Below are 21,190 nucleotides of genomic sequence, written 5' to 3' on the forward strand. Positions count from 1 at the left end.
TAATAAAAAGCATGTCACATCTTCTCATTTGCAGGGAAAAAAATCAGTGTTCTGCATTCCAATATGAGGGGTCACGTCATACATTCCTTTCCATTGTCTGGGTTTTGAGAACATCTCTGGATGTCAAACTTTATATCTTTTTTAGTAATCCTCTCTATATCTACCCTTAACTATACAAAATTCTATTGTAATTATACAAATATAAACATATAATGTTAAAGAACAAACAATGGCTATAGTCAGTTATACAAACATGTTTTCCCCTAAAGTGAAAGAAAAAGTGCTTATTATAATCTCTCATATAGTAAGGAAAAAAGCAGGGTGGACAAAAATCAAAATAAAAAGGTATACAAAGAGTTAGGTTTTCTTTTGAACAGTGTTTTGGTGAAAACAGGTTTTATTCTAGTTAAAGTATAATGGAGCCGAAGCCAGTTTGGCTCAGTGGTAGAGCGTCAGTCTGCGGACTGAAAGGTCCCAGGTTCGATTCCTGTTAGGGGCATGTACATTGGTTGCAGGCACATCCCCGATAGGGGGTGTGCAAGAGGCAGCTGGTCGATGTTTCTCTCTCATTGACGTTTCTATCTTTCTATCCCTCTCCCTTCCTCTCTGTGGAAAATCAATAAAATATATATTTTTTAAAAAAGTATAATGGAATGTTATAGGCAAGACATAATATGCTCTTTTATGTATTTGTGATAGGATTTCGGTCAATATCAGAATCAAATCATGTTGTGATGCCTCAAGCATTGGGTTTACCAGTGGAGGAGAGTATGAAGTTTCAAATTCACTCCATCCAGGAACTCCTGTTACCTCACTTTTGGTAGGGGGTTGGGAGGAGGGGTGTCAGGGCCTTTTTTCTTACTTTTCTCAGCTGCCCAGGCCTTGCCCACCCAGCCTTCCCTGCTCTGATGCCCATCTGGTGGTACCCTCCCCAGTGTGCCACACAGGAAATGTACCAGTTACTGTACAACAAAGATTCTTGGGCAAGAAAGAACATGTCTGACTTGAGGAACTAGGAACACTTTCGTGGAGTGCAAAGCACTTGATCTGAGCCTGAAAGAAGCATAGAACCATGAGTCCTATCAGATATCACAGGAGAGGGGACAGGGTGAGCAAAGTTGTAAATGTAGGACAGATGGGGATATATGGGAAGAAAGCAAACATGGCAGTTTGGCTATAGCCAAACAGTGTAGAATACTAGTACATCTTGGCGAATAGTGATAGATGATTCTAAAAATATAAGATGCAACCAAATAACTGAAGACATTTACTTAGATTAGCTGTTGAGACCTTGCTTTTGATCAAGAGAATCAAATTATAAAAGCCCTATTTTGAAAATATCCTAGTAAAGAAGAGAAATCTGTGAAAAAACTAATGAAGGCTGTAGTTTGGCTAATAGTATTTCACCAAGGTCAGTTCCTTAGTTTTGAAAATGTTCCCAAATGAATTAAGATGAGAACATTAGGGGAATCAGAAATTATTTCAACCTCATGAATGTAGCTCAGTTGGTTGAATGTCCCATGTTCGGTTGCCGGTTCAATTCCTCCTCAAGGCACATATCTGGGTTGTGGGCTTAATCCCCAGTAGGGGGCGTGCTGGAGGCAGCTGATTGTTTATCTCATTCTCTTTAAAATCAATAAAAACATTAAAAATGTTTTTTAAAAATAAATTACTTCAACATATAAGGAAACACCATTATGTCACTTTATCTGCAGCATAGAATCCACACATCAGGGGTGTCTGGGGACAGTTTGGCTATAACCATAAGCCGGGCTCCTAGAACAGAAATAAAGCATTTGTCATTGTGCTGTGAGCTTTGGAAGCCTGTTTCTGTAACCTCACCTGCTCCTAGAGCCTGCTTCTCCCTGTGCTGGCCATAAAGGTCTACCCATTGGCTAGAAGGCCAGGGCATCTCTGGGGACGAGGTAGAGTCCAGCTTCCTGGGGCATTTTTTCTTGCTTTTTTTTCCCCCCCTTTGAAATATTTTTTATTAAATTTATTGGGGTGACATTGGTCAATAAAATTACAGAGGTTTCAAGTAGTGTCCAATTCTATAATACATCATCTGTGATCACCACCCAAAGTCAAATCTTTTTCTGTCATTGTATTTGACTCCCTTTACCGCTTTCTACTGCCCCACCCCCTTCCCTCTGGTAACCACCATATTTCTGTGTCTATGAATTTTTGTTCATTTGTCTTGTTTGGATTTGTTGCTTTTAGTTTTAAATCCCACATAAGAGTGAAATCATAAGATTCTTGACTTTTTCTGTCTGATTTATTTCACTTAGCACGATTTGCTCAAGATTCATCCATGTTGAAGCAAATAGCAGTATTTCATCTTTTCTCAGGGCTGAATAGCATTCTATGGTACATATGGACCACAGCTTCTTTGTCCAATCATCTCGCTTTCTCTGCCAGTTCTCCTGCTGTCCCCTTCCATCCTCATGTCTTTCTGAATGTTCTCTGCTATGTGGGTAGAAAGGAAGACATTTTTAAGACTATTTGGCACATAATTTGAAAAGTGCTGACTGCCTTTTAATAGGTGATTTTAAGTGTATCTCTCCACTAACCATGTATCTGAGTTTGAGATTCTAGGGGCTAATGTATTTCTGCCACTGGAAATATTTTCTGTATCATTAATGAAGGCTAAGCGAAGCTGACAGTTTATTCCAAAACAATATAAGCTAATTTCATACTTCTATACAAAGATCATGGCATAAGGAAATATGTAGATAATGTGAGGTTATTGTCCAAAGTTCCTTTTTAATTCCACATGTATCCCATGAGCCATCTAAAGAACCTGGGGGTGTAGGTGAATACACATCAAAACAATAGAAGTTTACTAATATATACATAATGTGTGCATTTTTATGCGGTGTGCATGTATTCTTTCCATCATTCTATAGCAGCCTGCTGTGTTTATGAATTTTACAATTGCATTTTCTACAACAATCTATTATCCAAAAGTGTGTATGAGACCGCTTGAATCATTTAGTGACATTTATTGTGAAATGATTGAGACACTTCCTATTTAGAAATAAGTTTCCTGCTCTCCACAATCTCTAAAAAAACAAACAAACAAAAAAAAAAAAAAAAACACAAAAAAACTGAGGTTCTCTTACAATTTGCTTTAGCATAAGCATAATTGGAATACTCTGGGCCAATCTTAGATGTTGCCAGTTTCAGTTAGAAGAGAACAGTCATAATGTTTCAGATTGTCAGGGGGAAATAAGAAACTTTTGGCCCTTTTCCCTGTCTCACATTCTGGTAGCACTTGGATTGTTCGTGACCAATCAACATGTAAGGTTTCAAATGGGACAGAGAACCCAAGGAAGAACCGAGTCCTTCAGTTCTTTGTTTTGTGTGGCAGCAGCCCCAGAGAAAAAGCAACAAGGTGTGGTGGATTTGAGTATGAATGCGTCAGTCAGCTGCCTGGGTTTGCCACATGACTCTCCTGGGTACCAGCTTGGCCAAGTTACTTAACCTCTCTGAACTTGTGTTTCCCCATCTGTAAAAGAAGGAAAAGAATTGCAGCCAGATTTGCTTTTAGAATTTGGTGAGATATTACAGATTAACTCTTAGCACTTTGCTTGACCTTTAGTCCGAACTTATTAATTAGCTTTTATTTTATAGTAATTATTAATACACTTCCTATACTTTGCTACCTCAAAAATTCAACCATGTGCCTCATACCACTGAACTGCGCACCTAAAAAAATTAAAATTGTAAGTTTCATGTTATGTATATTTTACCATAATAAACAAGCATAATGAGTGAAAATAAAAAATAAAAAGAGTTCCAACCACTCCACCCAGCCTAATATTAAAATCACATTCCAAAATAAACAACACTCATCCAGGAGACCAGACGAAAAAATATATATAAATAAATATATAAAATATTAAAAAATATATAAAATATATAAAATAAATATATAAAATAAATATATATTATGGAAAACACATTGGACCGCAGGATGTCAAAGACCCAGGATCTAGTTAGTAACTGGGTTCTGGACCAAGTCATTACACCATCCTGACCTCAGCTTTCTCCTTGGGAAAAGCTCTAGGAGAATGAAATGAGGCGACAGATTGCTTTGTATCACATATAAATTGGCATTATTGTGGCCAGAGTCCCTGCTGCTTTTTATCCACTCCTAAGAACAGATGCAGGATGTTGTAGGAAAAGTGTCCTGTTCATAATGCATTGATTTGGTTACACAAACATCAGGGCATTTAATGATGTACTAGGAAACAGGCTCTGACCACCTCTGATTGACAGACACTGGCTGGCTTGACTCCGCTCAGGGGAAATGCCCGGGGCCCAGCTGCTGTTCAGTGGGCCATTTCCATTGCCCCTTGGCTGACATCTTGTTCAGGACCCAGCCTTTCCCCACAAGAGACCAAAGCCAAGAAGGAATTCAGGAAAGTCACTGAATGAGACTCTGCACACAGCCCAGAGACACCAGCCTCCCCAAAGTGTGACAGAAAGAGCTCGGCATGGGCACAAGGCGGCCTGGGGTGATTTTAAGCACATGACAGTTTTTCGGTAATCAGCTTTCTCATTTGTAAAATCAGGAAAGTGGATTTTAAAATCTTCGTGATCTGCCAAAACCGGTTTGGCTCGGTGGATAGAGCATCGGCCTGCGGACTAAAAGGTCCCAGGTTCCATTCCAGTCAAGGGCATGATTGGTTGCGGGCACATCCCCAGTAGGGTGTGTGCAGGAGGCAGCTGATTGATGTTTCTCTCTCATCAATGTTTCTAGCTCTCTATCCCTCTCCCTTCCTCTCTGTAAAAAATCAATAAAATATATTAAATAAATAAATTAATTAAATAAAAATAATTATTTCTAAAAAAAATAAATTAAAAAAAAAATCTCATGATCTAATACTCTCTAGGGTTGTATTAAGAAAGTTCTTTGCCGAAACCGGTTTGGCTCAATGGATAGAGCGTTGGCTTGGGGACTGAAAGGTCCCGGGTTCGATTCCGGTCAAGGGCATGTACCTTGGTTGCGGGCATATCCCCAGTAGGGGGTGTGCAAGAGGCAGCTGATTGATGACTCTCTCTCATCGATGTTTCTAACTCTCTATCTCTCTCTCTTCCTCTCTGTACAAAATCAATAAAAATATATTTAAAAAAAAAAAAAAAAAAAAAAAAGAAAGTTCTTTGAAATTTTCAGGATAATTTTCTGCTTGTTGCTCCAAATTTAAAATAATCCTTATAGCCCTTATAGCTTCATGGATTACCTTGGCTCCTTGTACCCCGTTACCTGCCCAATCCCTTCCCTTCCCTCTGTTGCCTTTTCTAAGTTGATATAAACCACCTTTAGGGGAGGGGCAAATTTATTTAGAACCAATGCCACTACTGTTTAGGGAAATTGGGATTTACCTAGAACAATATAAGGATTTTCATAAAAATATCCATAGGATAGCCTTCGAATTTTTAATTTTTTGAGATAGGTTGTTATTGATTTTTTAAAGAAAGAAATGAAGGGAGAGGGTAAGAGAAATAGAAACATTGATATTTACATTACGATTCATAACAGTAGCAAAATTACAGTTATGAAGTAGCAACGAAAATAATTTTACGGTTGGGGGTCACCACAACATGAGGAACTGTATTAAAGGGTCATGGCATTAGAAAGGTTGAGAACCACTGCTCTACACTCACACACATCTAACCTAGCAAAATTGTGCTACCCTATGCAACCAGGCATTGTGGGTGCTATTTCAGTTTGGGATAAGTACACATGTGCTCATACACAACATGGCATCTCATATTTGAGACAAAGAAGATTCTGGTTTGCCTATGAGAAGCCAACCTGAAGGGCTTTTTTTTTTTTTTCTCCACCAAGTGGAAAAGACAATTTGCTAACAATTATAATTATTTGTTTCTGAAATTATCCAGGACTGTAAGGAGATTTGCTACCCCAAAACTCTTTCAAATAATGAGCAATATCTCTTCATTCTCCAAACCTTGGAGTCTTTGTCTCCTGTCAACACAAACCTTTTCTAGGTTTTAAAAGCTTTAACAAGTGTCACTATGAAAGGGGCGTGGCAGCCCCTGGCTAGAAAGGTGGTAAGTGCTTAAGCGTCCTCTTGATTTTGTCATATCCGTCACTATTTTTCATATCCGATGTCCTTGATCTCTTAGAACATTGCTATCTCCTATTGCAGCATTATTTTCCCAGACACTCGGCAACTACCAAGGTTTTTTTTCTTTTGTCTGTTCCCTGGGCTTGTGCGTGGCGTCTAGAATGGCGGTTGCAGTGGTACTATGACAGTATTCAGATGACAGAGTTGGTCTAATAGAAATGATACAAGGACCATCATTGTAATTCAGACACTTAATTCCCACTTAGTAGATGCAGCCTTGATGACTCACAAGTCATGATCCTCATTCCCCTTCATCAGTCACTCTTGTTTTTGGGTCTGTGGATGGACTGCCACTTTGTCCTCTCAAGTGTTTATGGCACATTGCAATGTTAAGAGTAAAAGACTTATGAAAAACTTTTAAAACATTTACGTGATGGGTAAGGAACACTGAAGAAGGGGACCCTATGTATAATTTTGTGGTGTTCTAAATTGTACAAGAACCAAGAGCACTGGTTGATGTTTAACTAAAGTTCTAGAAGATAACCAAGTTACGCCAAAGACACGGTGGGCTGGTCCCACGCAATTCACTCTTCAAATAGCACTAATATTCCTTTCCCCTCCCTGAAGCCCTCTACCTCTGATTGTCACATTAGGAGACTGGGAATATTGCAAAATAAACATCTGGAAGCATTGATAGTAAACATAGGAGAGACATGCCACAGGTCAGGAAACCCTATCTTATCAGGAGTCCTGGAGACCATAATTCCATAGACTCTTTAGATGGTGTCATGTTACTGTGAACACGTATGTTTTATTTCCATCTGTTGTAGACATCCTGTTTTGGAAAAGCCATTCTATCCCATTTTTAAAGGTTTGATAATTTTAGGGCAGATAATTTTACTTTTTAACTTTAAAAATAATAGGTGAAACAAAAATCTTAGAATCTGAACAACAGAGAAATTATACATGGATTTATATTTGTTTTCCTTTTCTGTTTTGTTTGTAATATTTCTATGACCACAGGATAACCACATAGAATCCAGTCTTTCTTGAAGTGAGGTCTGTGAATCACTAGCATCAAAATATCTAGGGAGCCCTGGCTGGTGTGGCTCAGTTGATTGTGTGTCACCCTGTGCACATAAAGGTTGCCAGTTTGATTCCTGGTCAAGGCACATGCCCAGGTTGCCATCTCTATCCCCAGTAGGGGGGTGCAGGAGGCAGCCGATAGATTTTTCATCAATATTTCTCTCCCTCTCTAAAATTAATAAAAAAAAATATTTTACAAAAGAAAAATGCATATACTTAGGCCCCACTTTGACAGTTATAATCTTAGTGGCAGTACCTGGAAACCTGCATGTTAACTGTTCTCTGGGAATTCTTAGGTACACAAGCCTAAAAAACACTGAGCTAGAAAAAGCCCTAGGCCTGCTGGATCTGAGATTCATCTGTAAGTGCCTGTTTTCTTAACCTGTAAACGACCACAGCTTAAAATTTAATACAAGGAGAACATGTTTTTGATTTTTTTTTTCTTGAGTATTCCTGGTTAAAAGGAGGGTTCACAATTTTCATGAAGTTCTTGAGGAGGATTGTTGCTCAAGAAAGGTATGTTCTCACACAGCTTAAAATCATGCTTTTCACTTGGGGTGGCTACTAAAAGAAAGGAATTGGGCACTCAGATGGGCCTGTTACTGGAAAGGGGACCTGGCCCTGAGTGGGTCTGCTTAGAGCCTGTAGGACAAGCATGTCAAACTCGCAGCCTGAGGGCCGCATGCTTCCTTTATTTGGCCCATGTTAGCCTTTGAGTTTGGCATACTTGCTGTAGGACATTTATTAAAACGGGACAGTCAACCAGGGATGTCCTAGGATAAAAGAAGCAACAGGATAGAGACTAATCAGGGAAATGGGCCCAGGCCAGGCTGCTTTCATTCACTAAGAAGTCAGAGAAAAGGGGCCTTAGAAACAGGTTCAGGAGATTAGCTCAGGATGAGCTGCTCCTGCCTGTTGCTCCCTGGATGCAAGTCTCCTAGGGTCCCTTAGGGTTTAGGAGATGCATGCTTTTGGGGGAGGAAGAGAGGGCAGGGAAGGCACAGGCATGCTCCCGGAGAGAGAGCGTGTGCCTAGGAGCTTCATTTTGAGGTGTTTTAAATGCTGGGAATTTAGGGGCGATCTTAGGGGAGGATCTCAATAGAATATTCATCAGTTTTATGCTGATGTGCCAAAATGGATTTATTCCCTAATTTCATCTGCCTTTGAGTGTAGTTGTCCAAAGGCATTAACTGGATTTCTGCTCTTTGTCTCCCTGAGTAGGGTGATTTAAACTATTTACCCTCTGATTGGGGAGAAGTGTAAACCATTTACTGTTAAGTATCCTTGGTTACAGAGGATAGGACTTTGAGATTTGTTAGATGACTGTAAGCTGTTTGGCCATTCAACTATCTGTTTCCCTCTTTCACTTTTCCTGGCTCACCAGCCTGCCTCAAACCCAGCTGGTACTTGACTCTTTTTCTTTCCATTTCTTTCCATGTCAGAGGAATTCTATAGCTTATGGAGAAGAGAAATTTAGGATCTTTTACTCCCAAACCTAAAGACCCCTTCGGCATCATAATACCTATTTTCCTCTCCTGGGAAAGAAGAGGACAAGACTAAGTTATAGCACTATACTTCTAGAAAGACAGAAACAAATGCCTGTGGGTATGGAAGTGTCACTATGGCTAAGTTTTTTAAAAATATGTCTTAATTTATATTTTTTTTAGAGAGAAAGTAAGGGAGAAGGAGAGAGAGAGAGAGAAACATTGTAGAATCAGATTTTAACATTTAGAGCTGCCTTTCAGGGTAAAGCAGGATTAACTGCACTTTTTCTATCTGGGATTCTGGTGTAAGTCCAGATATCACAGCCATGTACAGCAGAATGTGGAAGTGGGTTTGGAAACCAAAATATTATGTCAGCAGTTTCTCTTTCATTTATTCTCTCTTATCAAAACCAACTTTTTAACTCAGGGGCTCTGTTAATGAAAACACAGATAATTTCATTTGGAAGGCCCGAGAGCTTCATGTTTGGGGTTTTACAAAAAAAAAAAAACCTCTCATCCCCTCCAGGCAGAAGTGTTGGAGGGCTGGCTCTCCATGCAGAATAAATCAGCGCTGGTGAACTCTGCTCAGAGGAAGGGAGGTCAGCTTTAAACACACACACAGCCCGACAGCTGGACTCTCAGTAAAAAGCAAAGAAACCACAAATGTAATTCCTGAGTGTAAGCCTTCCTTTTTATTTCTAATGCCCTCAAAACCTCTTCAGATTCATTTCTACTTTTGTAGTTTATATTTAAATCTAAAAATGCTTAACAGTGCAAACAGCCAGTGGAGTATATTTGCTGGTGTGTCATCCAAATTGATGTTTTCAGAAAGCCGTTTTTGTGCAATTGCAAAGTACTGGGGGATAAGTATTCAGAAAAGAGACCCCCAATGGCTTGAATTTATAATATGCAAAGAGATAGGAATTCTCAGCCAGCGGTGTTCCAGATCCAGCAGGCACTCGTTTTTCTCCCTGAGAAATGGAATGCCCACCGAGGAGGAGGGACCCAGAATCCAGCAGCCTGAGGGCACTAGGAGAGCCACAGAGGTGGGCTTGGCCGTGTCGGTTCATGGAATGATCCCTGATAAAATTTCTGATAAAATGACAGGGAAGCAGTGAAGGCCAGGTGAGTGGTGTGAGCAGACAAACACCACCTTTTCACCTGAGAGAGGTGACCTGCATTTCTTATTTTTTGTTGCTATTGCCATAAAACGGTTCCATTCTTCTCTGCTTCCATGCCAGCCCTTCTCCTTTGGAATATGTCTCTGTTCGGAATCATGAAGCTCCTAAGGCCCAAGTGTCCATCCTGATTACTTGGGCCCAGGACACTGCTTGCTTCTGGGCACACAGATTAACCCAGGTCACCGGGAGCAGCTGGGCCATGGAAGATATTAGTGCCTGATACAGAAGAGTAAAGTGGCATGGTCACATCCCTGACTTGGACATTAGACAACTTTCAACTCAAGCCTTAGCTTTTTTAGGTAGGTTACCAAATTCTCTGAATCAGTTTTTTCTCCCATAAAATAGGGATAGGGAAAGCGTCCAATTCATAGTGTTTCTGAAAAGAGTAAAAGAATTAACGTCTGTGGGGCACCTAATACAATGCACAGCATAGAATATGTGCTCAATCAGTGTTGGCTAATGATGACAAATATTGGCATATATACACACACGTATATTCACATATGTATTATATATATGTAAGCATCGACATATAATGTGTGTATGTATGAATTATATATGTCAATAAAATAGATATGATAGCTACAAAATACAGGGGGAAATCAATTTCCACAAATTTTAACATAGGAGATAGAGAAGGCCATGATCTTGATGTTTCACACAAGCAACATTTGGCAGGCAGGGGTGTGGGGGATAAAATGGCTAACAAATGGACATAATATTGAGATGGAAAGATTGATGAACGTGATACTTCTAAGGAAAAGTCCAGCCCATTGCAGGTCCTCATTTCTTGAGGACCTACTGTGCGTATAGGTACTTGGTAGGTACAAAGAATGTTGAGATAGATAAGCACAGACTCTTCCCCCAAAAGAAGCTAAGGGCTCACAAGGAAGATTGGCACAAGAGGTGGCCGGGTACTTCCATAACTGGCTTATTGCTGGCATAGAATTCAGCCCAGGTGCCCCAGGAGAAATGGGCACTCCTGCCCCAGCCTGCTGGTCCAGCAAGGCCTTCATGGAAAGGTAATGCCTGAGCTGAGAAGTGTATTCATTCATTCACTCATTTATTCATATTCACTGAGTGTCAACTGCCTTTCAGACACTGTGATAGGGTCAAGTGATAGAATGACGTACATATTTTAAAGATGGAGAAGTTAGAGGAAAAATCCCTGTAGCAGACAGAATCAATAATTATACTATAGGGCTGATCAAAAGGCTCTTATAACCTCTCAATGCCTCCCTCAAAGGTTCCTTGATCTCTCCATCATTAGAAATGCATTCCTTTGTCTGAGTCACATCCAGTATTGCCACTTCAGAGCATTACGGATAGGTTTGGAAACAGGACAGGCCAGCAAGTTGCCTGAGGGTACTTGGTGCCAGGGCTGGGATGCTGGAGCTGCAGTAGGTAACCAAGGGCTGACACTCCCTTGATTACACCCTGGGAGTGGTTGCTGGGAGCCGCCCTCATCAGGCCCAACCATCTAAACCAGCTAACCCCGCACCCGTTCAGGATGCATGCTGCGCGGGCTCACCCAAACAGCCCCGAAGCCTCCGTCCACTGTGAAAGCACGGGACACCCAGGTCGAAGGGAACGCTGAATGACAGCACGTAGGTGTGCAGTGGTCTGTGACCGGAGGGTTCGCTGGAAGCAATTTGCAGAGGAGGCCTTAGAAAAACCCCCTGGCTGGTTATTGTAAATTAAAAAAGGAAGAGATGCCACTTTTTTTTTCCTGAATAATTTTTAATTCTAGGTTTCTGGTTGGGTACATGTGATAGCCATTACAGCTTATTTAACTCTGAAATTATTTGGCCCCTCAAACTCCTCTGGGACTTGTGGGAGTCACGGGTTCAATTTTAAAAACAATGTCTGCAAGATGATAATAAGCTTTTTCTTGAGGAGAATAAACTCAAACCCAAAAGGAAAAAAGAAAATCGCTCTCTCTGAGAAGGATGGTAATCATGTCTTAGATTTGCTGTGTGTCTGTAATATCGAAGCTCAGAAAGTCACCCAGCCGCAGAGTTTGCTTTGCTCGGCTGCTGCGCCCCTCAGCCCTGCAGCCTGAGCTGTGCCTGTCCTGGTGGGGTGTGTTGGAGGTAGTCCAAGCGTGCCTTCTGAACTCTGAGCTCAGATCTCCGAGGTTTCCACTTCTCTGGAGCCGAACATTTCATCAGGAGCTGGGAGCTGAGTGAGTTACACTGAACAGCTGCGCAGTACCCACCACCCTCTCCCCAAGGATGACACGCTCTGAAAGGAGGGTGTTGTAAGCATTCCTGAGCACGCCAGCTAATCTGAGGCCTCGCCTGTTGGCTGGGGGCTACTTCTAAGAAGGATCCCACTGGAATTACAGCATCTTCCACTCCTCTCTGCAAAGCCCCCCGCCTCAGAAGAGCAGTTAGGAGGGGGCTGGAAGGGAGAGGCCAGGAGAGGGCCAAAGGGGTGAAAAGGAAGCTCTTGAGTGGAGGGGAATTTCCTCTGGGGAACAGGATATTCTCTCTCATGAGCTGCTCACAGGAAGGAAAATGGGAAAGCTGGGTTTCTTTTCAAGTGGGGAGAAGCGGGGCCGCCAGTGAGGATGTCTGATTTGGAATGGTGGGGCGGTACTTATGCTGGGACGCCAAGTGCAAATGCAAATACTCAGACCCCTTTGAACTCTGGAACTGATTCTCAGGCAGGCCAGCACTCCCCCCAAGGTTTATGGGAATGTCCGCGCTTCCCGGGCCCTTGGTCTCACAGCAGCAGCAGCAGGTGCAGGGCCCTTGGAGGCAGGCTGGGTTCTGGGAGCAGTCCCTGATCGGAGGCACGTCCCCACGGTGGAACCCCTCAGCCCCCTCCTCCCGCTGGCTGGAGCGAAGATGATGCGCGAGGTCTCATGAGCGGTCTGCGCCTGGCTTTGGTCAGACTGTCCTTCCTGTGACTTTCCAAGGAAGGCACAGCAAAGACACTTTTGCCCAGTCTTCACCTATAGCAGAAGCAGAGTTCCTTTTACCCATCCATAGGAGAAAAGGCAGGGGCACTCTCTAGCCACTAAACCCAGCCCCCGGGACATGGTCTAACCAAAATCCAATAGAAAGTATGTGCCTATTGAGATGATAGGACCATGTCAACTTGAAAGAATCTACTGCACATTCCTTTTGCTGAGCCCGGGACAGTGTGGCTCAGTTGGTTGAGCATCGACCCAGGAACCGGGAAGTGGCCATTTTGATTCCTGGTCAGGGCACATGCCCAGGTGCCTGCTCCATCCCTGGTAGGGGGCATGTACATGTACGATGTTTCTCTATTGATGTGTCTCCCTCTCCTTTGCCCTTCCTCTCCCTAAAATCAATAAAAACATCTCTAAAAATAAAGCATTTAAATATGAAAACTAAGACAAGTCGTGAGGAGAGGAGGAGGGAAAGGGAAAGCCCCCAGCTTTACACTTGTCACCATGGTCAATGGCTCTCACAAAAAAAGGAGAAATCCGTTTGTATAAATAAAATCTCCTCAGCCCGCCTGCGAGTAGAAAGGCTCTGGGCAGTGAGTGAAGATTTTGTTTTATTTATTCCCTGCATCAGAAGAAAAATCAATAGCTGCTTGGCGAGTCAGACGTAAGTGAGTTATACAGGCCACTGACATGGTGGACCCAACTTTATAACAACCACATTTGCCGCTGTCAGGCCACGGGCTTCGGCGGCGCCAGCTGTAATTACGGCTGATCACCTCTAATTCAGGGCTGCCTGCCCTGATAAAGGTGTCACCGGTGCAACCATGGCATCAGCGTCAATTGGGGATGTCATGCTCCAGGCCGACCGCTGGAGCAAGTGCTTCCCCGCCGGCCCCAGGGCCAGGCAGAGGGCTGGGCAGACCTTGCCGCTCAACTCTTCACCTTGAGTGTTGATAGCCCCTGAAGCTGTGATTTAAATTCCAGGGGACTCAGATGAACAGGCCTGGCCCCAGCAGCAGACATCTTTAATAAACTCCGAGGCTCCTCTGAAGGCCGGTGTTCGAAGTGCGGGCTATCTCTGCTCGGCATCCTGCAGTGAGAGGACTCAATGCTCTGGTCCCAGAGCAGTGAGAGGCAATAGACAGTGACAGGAGGCTGGGGTTATTGGAGAATAAATAAGTTGCAAACCCACGCCTTTCTTCTGCTTTTGTGGTATTTAAAAAAAATCTAGTGAACTTCTCGTTTTTTAAAATTACTTTTTTTTTTCTTTTGGAAGGAGGCACGAATGGGGGGGGGGGGGGAAGGGAGAGAAGCTAGAGTTTAAAAGGGGGACTGAAAACCAGCCAGTGCCAGGGAGAGTCCTGAGCAGCAGCCCTGTGAGGTGAGGGTAGAACTCACCATTGAAAGGACTTCACCCCCATTTGTGAAGGATAAGGTCTGACTGGCCCCTCCAGGCTACCCCCAGGCTGTTTTCCTCGCTCTGTAATTTAAAGAGACACACATACAGTGGGTTCTCCCCGCATTTTATTTTTTATTTTTTTTAAATATATTTTTATTGATTTTTTACAGAGAGGAAGGGAGAGAGAGAGAGAGCTAGAAACGTCGATGAAAGAGAAACATCGACCAGCTGCCTCCTGCACACCCCCCACCGGGGATGTACCCACAACCAATGTACATGCCCCTGACCAGAATCGAACCCGGGACCCTTCAGTCCGCAAACCCACGCTCTACCACTGAGCCAAACCGGCTTCGGCTCTCCCCGCATCCTTTTAAACTCACAGCCAGCCACACAGCAGCCAGACCCCACCCCCACCCCCTGCAAGTGCAGGGATGGGGGGCTGATCTTCATTTGAGGGGGGAACACAGTTTCATTTCCTCTTCTGTGGGCGGCTCACCTGAGAGTGGAGGGCTAATCTCAGAAAGATGAACGCTGTGTTTGGCAACTAGGGTCCTTTTCCTTCTGCACTTCCTGGGCCAGAGGAGAAGTGACTGATTCCGCAGCTCGCTGGGCTCTGATGCAGGCGGGGGCTTGGCCCAGAAGAGGGTTTGCCCTTGTTGACAGGGGGGTTACAGGCAAGAAGTCCCTGGAGGCCTGGGGGCTGGCACTCAGCAACAGAAAATCCCATCCCGCTCCAGGGGGAAAGAAAAGGAAAAAAAAAAAAAAAAAAAAAACCAGCCCTGGGCCACGGAAATCCTGTTACCGTCCGCCCCGGGGCTGGTCACCTGTCCTGCTGTCTCATTCCCTCTCGGCCCTTCCAGCCGCCGCCTTTCACCCATCTCTGCTGGGTCTCCACCGCTATTTCCCTTCCTCCCAGCACACGGGCATGTTTTTGAAAACCAGCGCTTTTTTCCACATCTCACCGGAACCTGCGGGCCGCGGCCAGCGGAGCTGCGGGCCCTGCCTGAGTGCGAGGCAGCTGCTGGGCCAACCCCAGGCGGCACTGTTTCCCCCTCTGTTTACGCGTTTCTAAGGGCAATTGCACTGGGAAGGCGCTGTGAGTCTGGAACTCAGCCTGGGGCTGTTTTGGTTACATTGAAGTTTTTGCTTCAGTTCTGCCAGATTTAAATGGTGACTTCACCAGCACTGAGCTAAAAGGGAGAAGGAGGAGGAGGGCGAGCCCAGGAGAAAGAGAGCAGGCGAGCGAGGGAGCGAGCGAGCGAGCGGAGGGAGAGAGCCAAGCTCCGCGCTAGAGAAGGGCCAGTGCATTACATCATCGCTTGGCCTGGAATCAAGTGGGAAGGATATGACTCACTCAGGCTAGTTAAGCTTTGGCTCAAATTCTACACACACTCATTCCAGAGCTCTCATGTTCTGCACCTCAGGAGGGAATTCAGCCTCAGTGATGTCCATGAGGTTTGTTTTTAATTTAATTTTATTTTTCCCCGTTTTTAATACTTTTTTGGGGGACCCCGGCTGCCTTCTTGTCTTGAGCCTTCGTCCTCCTCCTGCTCTGGCTTCTCCCCTTTCTGCCCGTCTTTGTTTCTCCTCTTCCTCCTTCTCCTCTTTCCCCAGCCCCTCCGCTCCTCTCCGGGTCCGCAGAGGCATTTCTTTTCACTTTGATAAGAGTTTTTGTTCCAGGACCCCGCGACCTGGAGGAGTGGATCCGGGGCGGGTGGGGAAAACGAGCGGAGCCAGGCAGCGCGACAGGAGCAGAAAGGCCACAAATTAAAAAAGCGAAGCGAGAAAGAGCAAACTCCGGCGAAGTTTCTTTGCTGCGGTGTCGCTCCTAATCGGAGGAGACAGGGAGAGAGTTAAAATGCAGGAACCAATCGCTTGAATGGTGATGTAATGCTAGAACCACAGGGTAGTTAAGTAATGTGAGAGCAAGGGGGTCAGGGTTGCAAAGCATTTACCTGCTCTCAAGGGGTTTTCAGTTTATTATCAATTGCAGTGACTGTAACTGGCTTCAGACTGCAATCTCTAATTATTCACAGACGCCCCTTTTTTATCTTTTATTATTAAAAGTAAAACTATATTATGATATTTTAGAAATGATATTATATTATCACAGCTGTGTATTATTTTCCACCAGGATATACACTCCCTCTCTCTCTCTCTCTCTCTCTCTCTCTCTCTCTCTCTCTCTCTCTCTCTTATGGCTCCAAATGGTTGTCTTTTCATAAAAGGTCAGAGTGAAGTGACAGTGGGAGTTGGGGGTGGCTGTCTGAGCGTAACTGGTGAATTGCAAATGCCTGGGAAACTATCCTGTTGTATCGTGCTGACTATGAAGAGTTGGGCTGTTGCATTTATTATTCAGACTACACTGTAGGTTTTTTAAGTAAAATACAATGATCCTCAACAGTAGCTGCAGTCTCTCACCTATCATTTCAGCGAACGTTAACAGCGATTGTGCAATTTGCTTGAGAATTTTAACTTTCTGTTGGTTCACGTGACAATCAGCTCAACCCAGGGCTTACCTTTAAAACTTTATGTTCTTGAATTAATTTTAAAATGATCTGCCACAGTCATGGCAGGGATGCTGAACGCTTCTTGACTGATTTGTCTGGAAAGAACGAGTTAATATTGTAAGGGATTGATTGATATGAAATAGAGGGAGCGGGGGCAAATGATGTTCTTGATGCTTTAAGGGTTTAGTGTACCCAGAGAGACTTTTATGTTTGAAAAGTATTATCAAATTTCCGTATGTTCCATGAAATAGAGTCAGTACTGGGCTGCACTGTCTGGGCTGAGTGCTTTCTGACACCATCCAGCACAGTTAGGGAGGAAGCAGCCCCTGAAAGTGAGATTTTGACTGTGGCCACTCCAGACTTCTGGGGCTCAGTGAGTCTCGATCACATGCAGCACAATGCAGACTGAGTAAGGCATGGGGCACATACCAAAGAGGGGTTGATGTTTTTATATTTAATGCATGTTTGGGATATAATTAATTCTGACTTTTTATGAATCTTCTCCCCTGCTTTTTTTGGGAAGAGATGGAAGGGGGAGGGTAGTCAGTGGTACTTTCTGGAAGAAAGAGCATGATGTGATAGAGGTCAAGGGGCTTGAATGTCAATCTTGATGACCTTGAGCAAGTCACTGAAACTATCTGGGCTCTAATTTATTTATTTTAATTTTTAAGATTTCTCTTTATTTTTGAAAGCATTATAGGTGTTCCCCCCCCCCCCCAATGACCCTTTCTAGCCTATCCCCAACCCACCTCCCCCTTCACCACAATTTTGTCTGTGTCCCTGGGTTATGCATATATGCATACAAGTTCTTCAGGCTCTATTTTTAAATGTTGCGGACAAGGTGGGCTGTAAGCCCCGCCCACACAGGTGGGGCCAATCTGAAATGACCTCTGAAGTCCCTTTTAGCTCCAGAGTTCTGTGTCCCTGTTCTATGCAAGTATTGCTAAAAGGTATTCACCACAGCTTTCCAGAGAAAGGAGCATTTGAACTCAAGGTGAATTGGTGCCTTAAGGGAAATGAGTGCGCAGGGTGAAAAGTAATGGGTCTTTCCCCACTTTGAAGGTTGGTTTTGGGTTTTGCTTTTTGTCATGAAGATTTCTCCTGGGGTAAAATTCATAGTTTTCAAATACTACCTGCAAGGCATCCTCAATGAGAGATCATGATCCAAGTGAGTCTGTCCTAAGAGCAGTAGAATATTATCACAGCTGTGTATTATTTTCCAGGGTCCATTTTATTTACCTGCCCTGTGAACTTTCCTAAAAGACCCCCACTCACGTCCCTCGGATGCAGGACATAGTGCCCAACATGCAGGCGTGTATGTTCATTTGCTCATAGGATGCAGGTCTGTGATTATAATGCATTTATTCTCCCCAGGAGCTGCATGACTCCTTGACATGTTTCTGTAAATTTTACATGATCTCAGATTTGTAGGTGAGATTGAAGGTGACATTTAAAAACCCTCGAAGGGCATGAAAGACAAAACTATATGGGCTTGTTAGAAAGATAATTTTTCCAAACAATATCTCCATTCTTCTTCATCCAAGTTCCAGGGTAGTAGCCTTATTGTAAAGCATGTATTTATGGACCCAGCTTAGTTGTGCACAGGGAAGGACCACAGCTATGCCTCCCTGAGGGGCGGGGGAGGGTCATCCAGAGCCGAAACAAAACAGGGGCTTATTAGTCATTGGGCCAGGACCGTGAGTGCCAAGTGTATGCTTGGGAGTCTTCATGAGTAAAGAGAGCAGGGTCTCTTTTTCTAGAGCCTTGCAATGTATGTTGACTTGGCTCTGACTTGCTCGCGGTAATCAGACCCATCCTGCTTGTGACTAACGGAGAGGCAGGCAAGGCAGGAGCAGAGCTCATCCTGATCCTAAGTCAGACTTCTATTGCCTCACTGCATCCCCATGGCAACCTGGATGGGTGAGAATCTTTAGCTCTACTATTTGGTAATTGTTTTGTTTGGAGTTTCTGTTTTGGTTATTGTTGTTTTTTAATTGAGATAAGCGTAGACTTACATGCAGTTACAAGAAATAATATAGAGAGATCCTCTGTACCCTTTACTCAGTTTGCAAAACTATATACAGTACAATATCACAACCAGCATACTGCCACGGATAGAGCCCACAGCTCTTACTCAGCTTCCCCAGCTTTACTTTACTTACTTGTATGATACTTTTATCAATGTGAAAACTGAGGGTCAGACCTGCCCTCGTTCACATGAGCTCTAACCCCTTAAGTCCAGTTCACACTAGGTCTAGCTCACCAACAGTGGAGAATCTTGGTGACACTGTGCATGGTTTATATTCCCTGGGATATGGCTTAGTGGCAGCTTTGTTTTCCATAGGGGCTCCTGAAGCTATACCTCACCTGTTGGCAGGAAGGGGAAGGCAGAGCTTTGATGGCATGAGAGAATGGGGCATAAATCTATCCCCTCCACATGCCAGGCACTGAGCAGAGGGCACACATCTATCCCCTCCATATGTCAGCTGGCCATGCCTACGCTTAACCATAAACCAGTGCTGAACTCAGCATTCTTCCTCTTGCCTTCCCAGGTTTTCCCTGGTGGACACATCTGTGGCAAGAAGAAGGGGGTGGCACCAGGAAAGCAGACATCTACTGCTTAGAAGAATGAAGGGTCTCCTAAAAAGAGTATCATGGCTTTGAAAGGTCAAAAGACCTGGGTTGAAATTACTCTCCCACTTACTAGTTGTGTGACTTTAGCAAGCCACTTAGCCTCTCTGTGCCATAGTTTCTACCTTTGTAACATGAGGACAGCCATACCTACCTCATGGCGTTGTGAGGAGTGGAAATACATTTTAAGGCCCCTGGCATAGAATGAGGTCACAGGCACGGTGACAGCACGGGATCCTCCGGGCAGAAGTGTCAGCCACACGGGGCTGATTTCAGATGCTCACAGGGCATCTTGCTCCCAGCATCACTCGGGCGTGTGCCTTCTCCGGCCACTCTTCTCTTTTTATTCAGAAAATCAAGCAAGTCTGTGATTACGTCAGGTACTCAAAACAGAAGTAAATGTACCATTCTGATTAAAGCGAGGTGAGACCCAGTGCTGATAAGACCTGCCAACTTTCCAGAGACCTGAGTGGAGGTGGAGATGCAAACAATGCAGGCTGGAAAAAGGACCCTCATGTCCCCATTCATGCTCCTCGGTGGCTTTGTGAATGGGAAAATGAAGTGAAATGGAGATGAGTGAGTTCGGTCGTGAGAACCGGATTCCATTCCCGGCTGCTCTGAGAGAAGTTTATTTGGAAGAGCAGGCATGTGCAATGTGGATCTTTAGTGGGGTAAGGCCACCTTTTAGGCTTGCTGCTGCATCTCACATCTCTCTTCTGGTGGTAAAACTGGTGTATTAGAGATTGGAGAGAAGGAATTGGCAGGGTGGCAAGTGGAAAAGTGTTATGATGGTGAAGTTGGTGGAATTAAGTAGCAGCGATGGGCCTGAGACTTTCATAAGTGTTCCATGCTAAGATCACCCAGTGTGGGCTGCCTCAGGCTGCGTGGTAAAATGTCTCAGAGTTTACCTTGTGTCCTTTGGCCAGGAAAGCCAGATGAACAGGCAGAAAGTCATGTGGATTTGAGAATGAGCATTGTCCTGTGCCTGACAAAATGTAGGGTGGGTAAATCTGGAACTGAGTTAAAAAATAAAAAAAATAAAAAACAGGAGAAGCAGTGGATAAAACACAGGTTTCTCCTTTCTATTCTCCTTTTACTTTAATGGTCCTCTGACCTGAGAAAGGCGCTCCTTTTGTATCTAAGAGTATACGCAAGGATGCGAGGGAGCAGTCCTGACACAGGGATGAGGGGAATTGCTGAGAGGAAGAAGGAGAATGGGTGGCTTTGATAAATGTGGGTCAGGCCAAGGAAAAGTCTGTGGTCCAAACTGAAGTGTATGATTTTTCAGCAGGCTTTGCTGGTCTGCTGAAAGTGCATGCCAAAAGGCTTGGCGCTTCTCAAGGTTTGTACTTCATGAGTTTGAGTTGAAACAACGATAGTTCCTGACTTTTTCCAGCCTTGAAAACTGAGATTGACTTGTCTGAGCACTCCAAAGTCCGCTGCACAGTGCACATACACTCCATAACCAGCCCATACATCTTTTCTTCCTGTACCTGCCCTGGCAGGAGAGCTTACTTAATGATTGATGAAGTCCCACTGCACCCAAGAAGAATTAATCAATAGTTCAAATCACCGTGGAGAACGCGACAGTAGTTATACAATAGCCAAGACTCATCGAGCTATCAGCAGCCTTCCTTCCCTCCACATGATACCAAGAATTAAATTCTACCTTATGATTTTTTTTTTCTTTGCTGTCTGGAGTGACTGAAATAGAACTGGATGTGTCCAAAAAAGCAAAGCCTGGAAAAAACAATAATAAGGCTCCCAGTGAATGCCAGGGTATCTATTAGTGCATAGACTCAATCACTTATCTTAATGGGAGGCAGAAAAGGGAGCCAAAAGGCTGTGTTATATAAGCTGGAATGGCTACCACAAGTTACTGTG

General features: G+C 43.9%; 1 protein-coding gene across 7 annotated transcripts in view; it reads left to right on the forward strand.

Annotated features, from left to right (window-relative positions):
* The window catches only part of CREB5 (cAMP responsive element binding protein 5), a 387,508-nt gene that overhangs the window by 241,146 nt on the left and 125,172 nt on the right, over positions 1 to 21,190 (forward strand). Inside the window, exon 1 of one of the 7 annotated variants that reach the window (XM_084896987.1) lies at positions 15,567 to 15,620. The exons of the other annotated variants lie outside the window; for them this stretch is intronic. Within the exon in view, the coding sequence (XP_084753113.1) occupies positions 15,574 to 15,620 (47 nt within the window). The 5' untranslated portion in view covers positions 15,567 to 15,573. Of the gene's footprint in view, positions 1 to 15,566; positions 15,621 to 21,190 lie in introns of those variants that run through there. 7 annotated transcript variants of the gene reach the window in all.

This window comes from Pipistrellus hanaki (genome assembly GCF_964339955.1).
Source record: "Pipistrellus hanaki genome assembly, chromosome: 10".
Taxonomy (NCBI): Eukaryota; Metazoa; Chordata; class Mammalia; order Chiroptera; family Vespertilionidae; genus Pipistrellus; species Pipistrellus hanaki.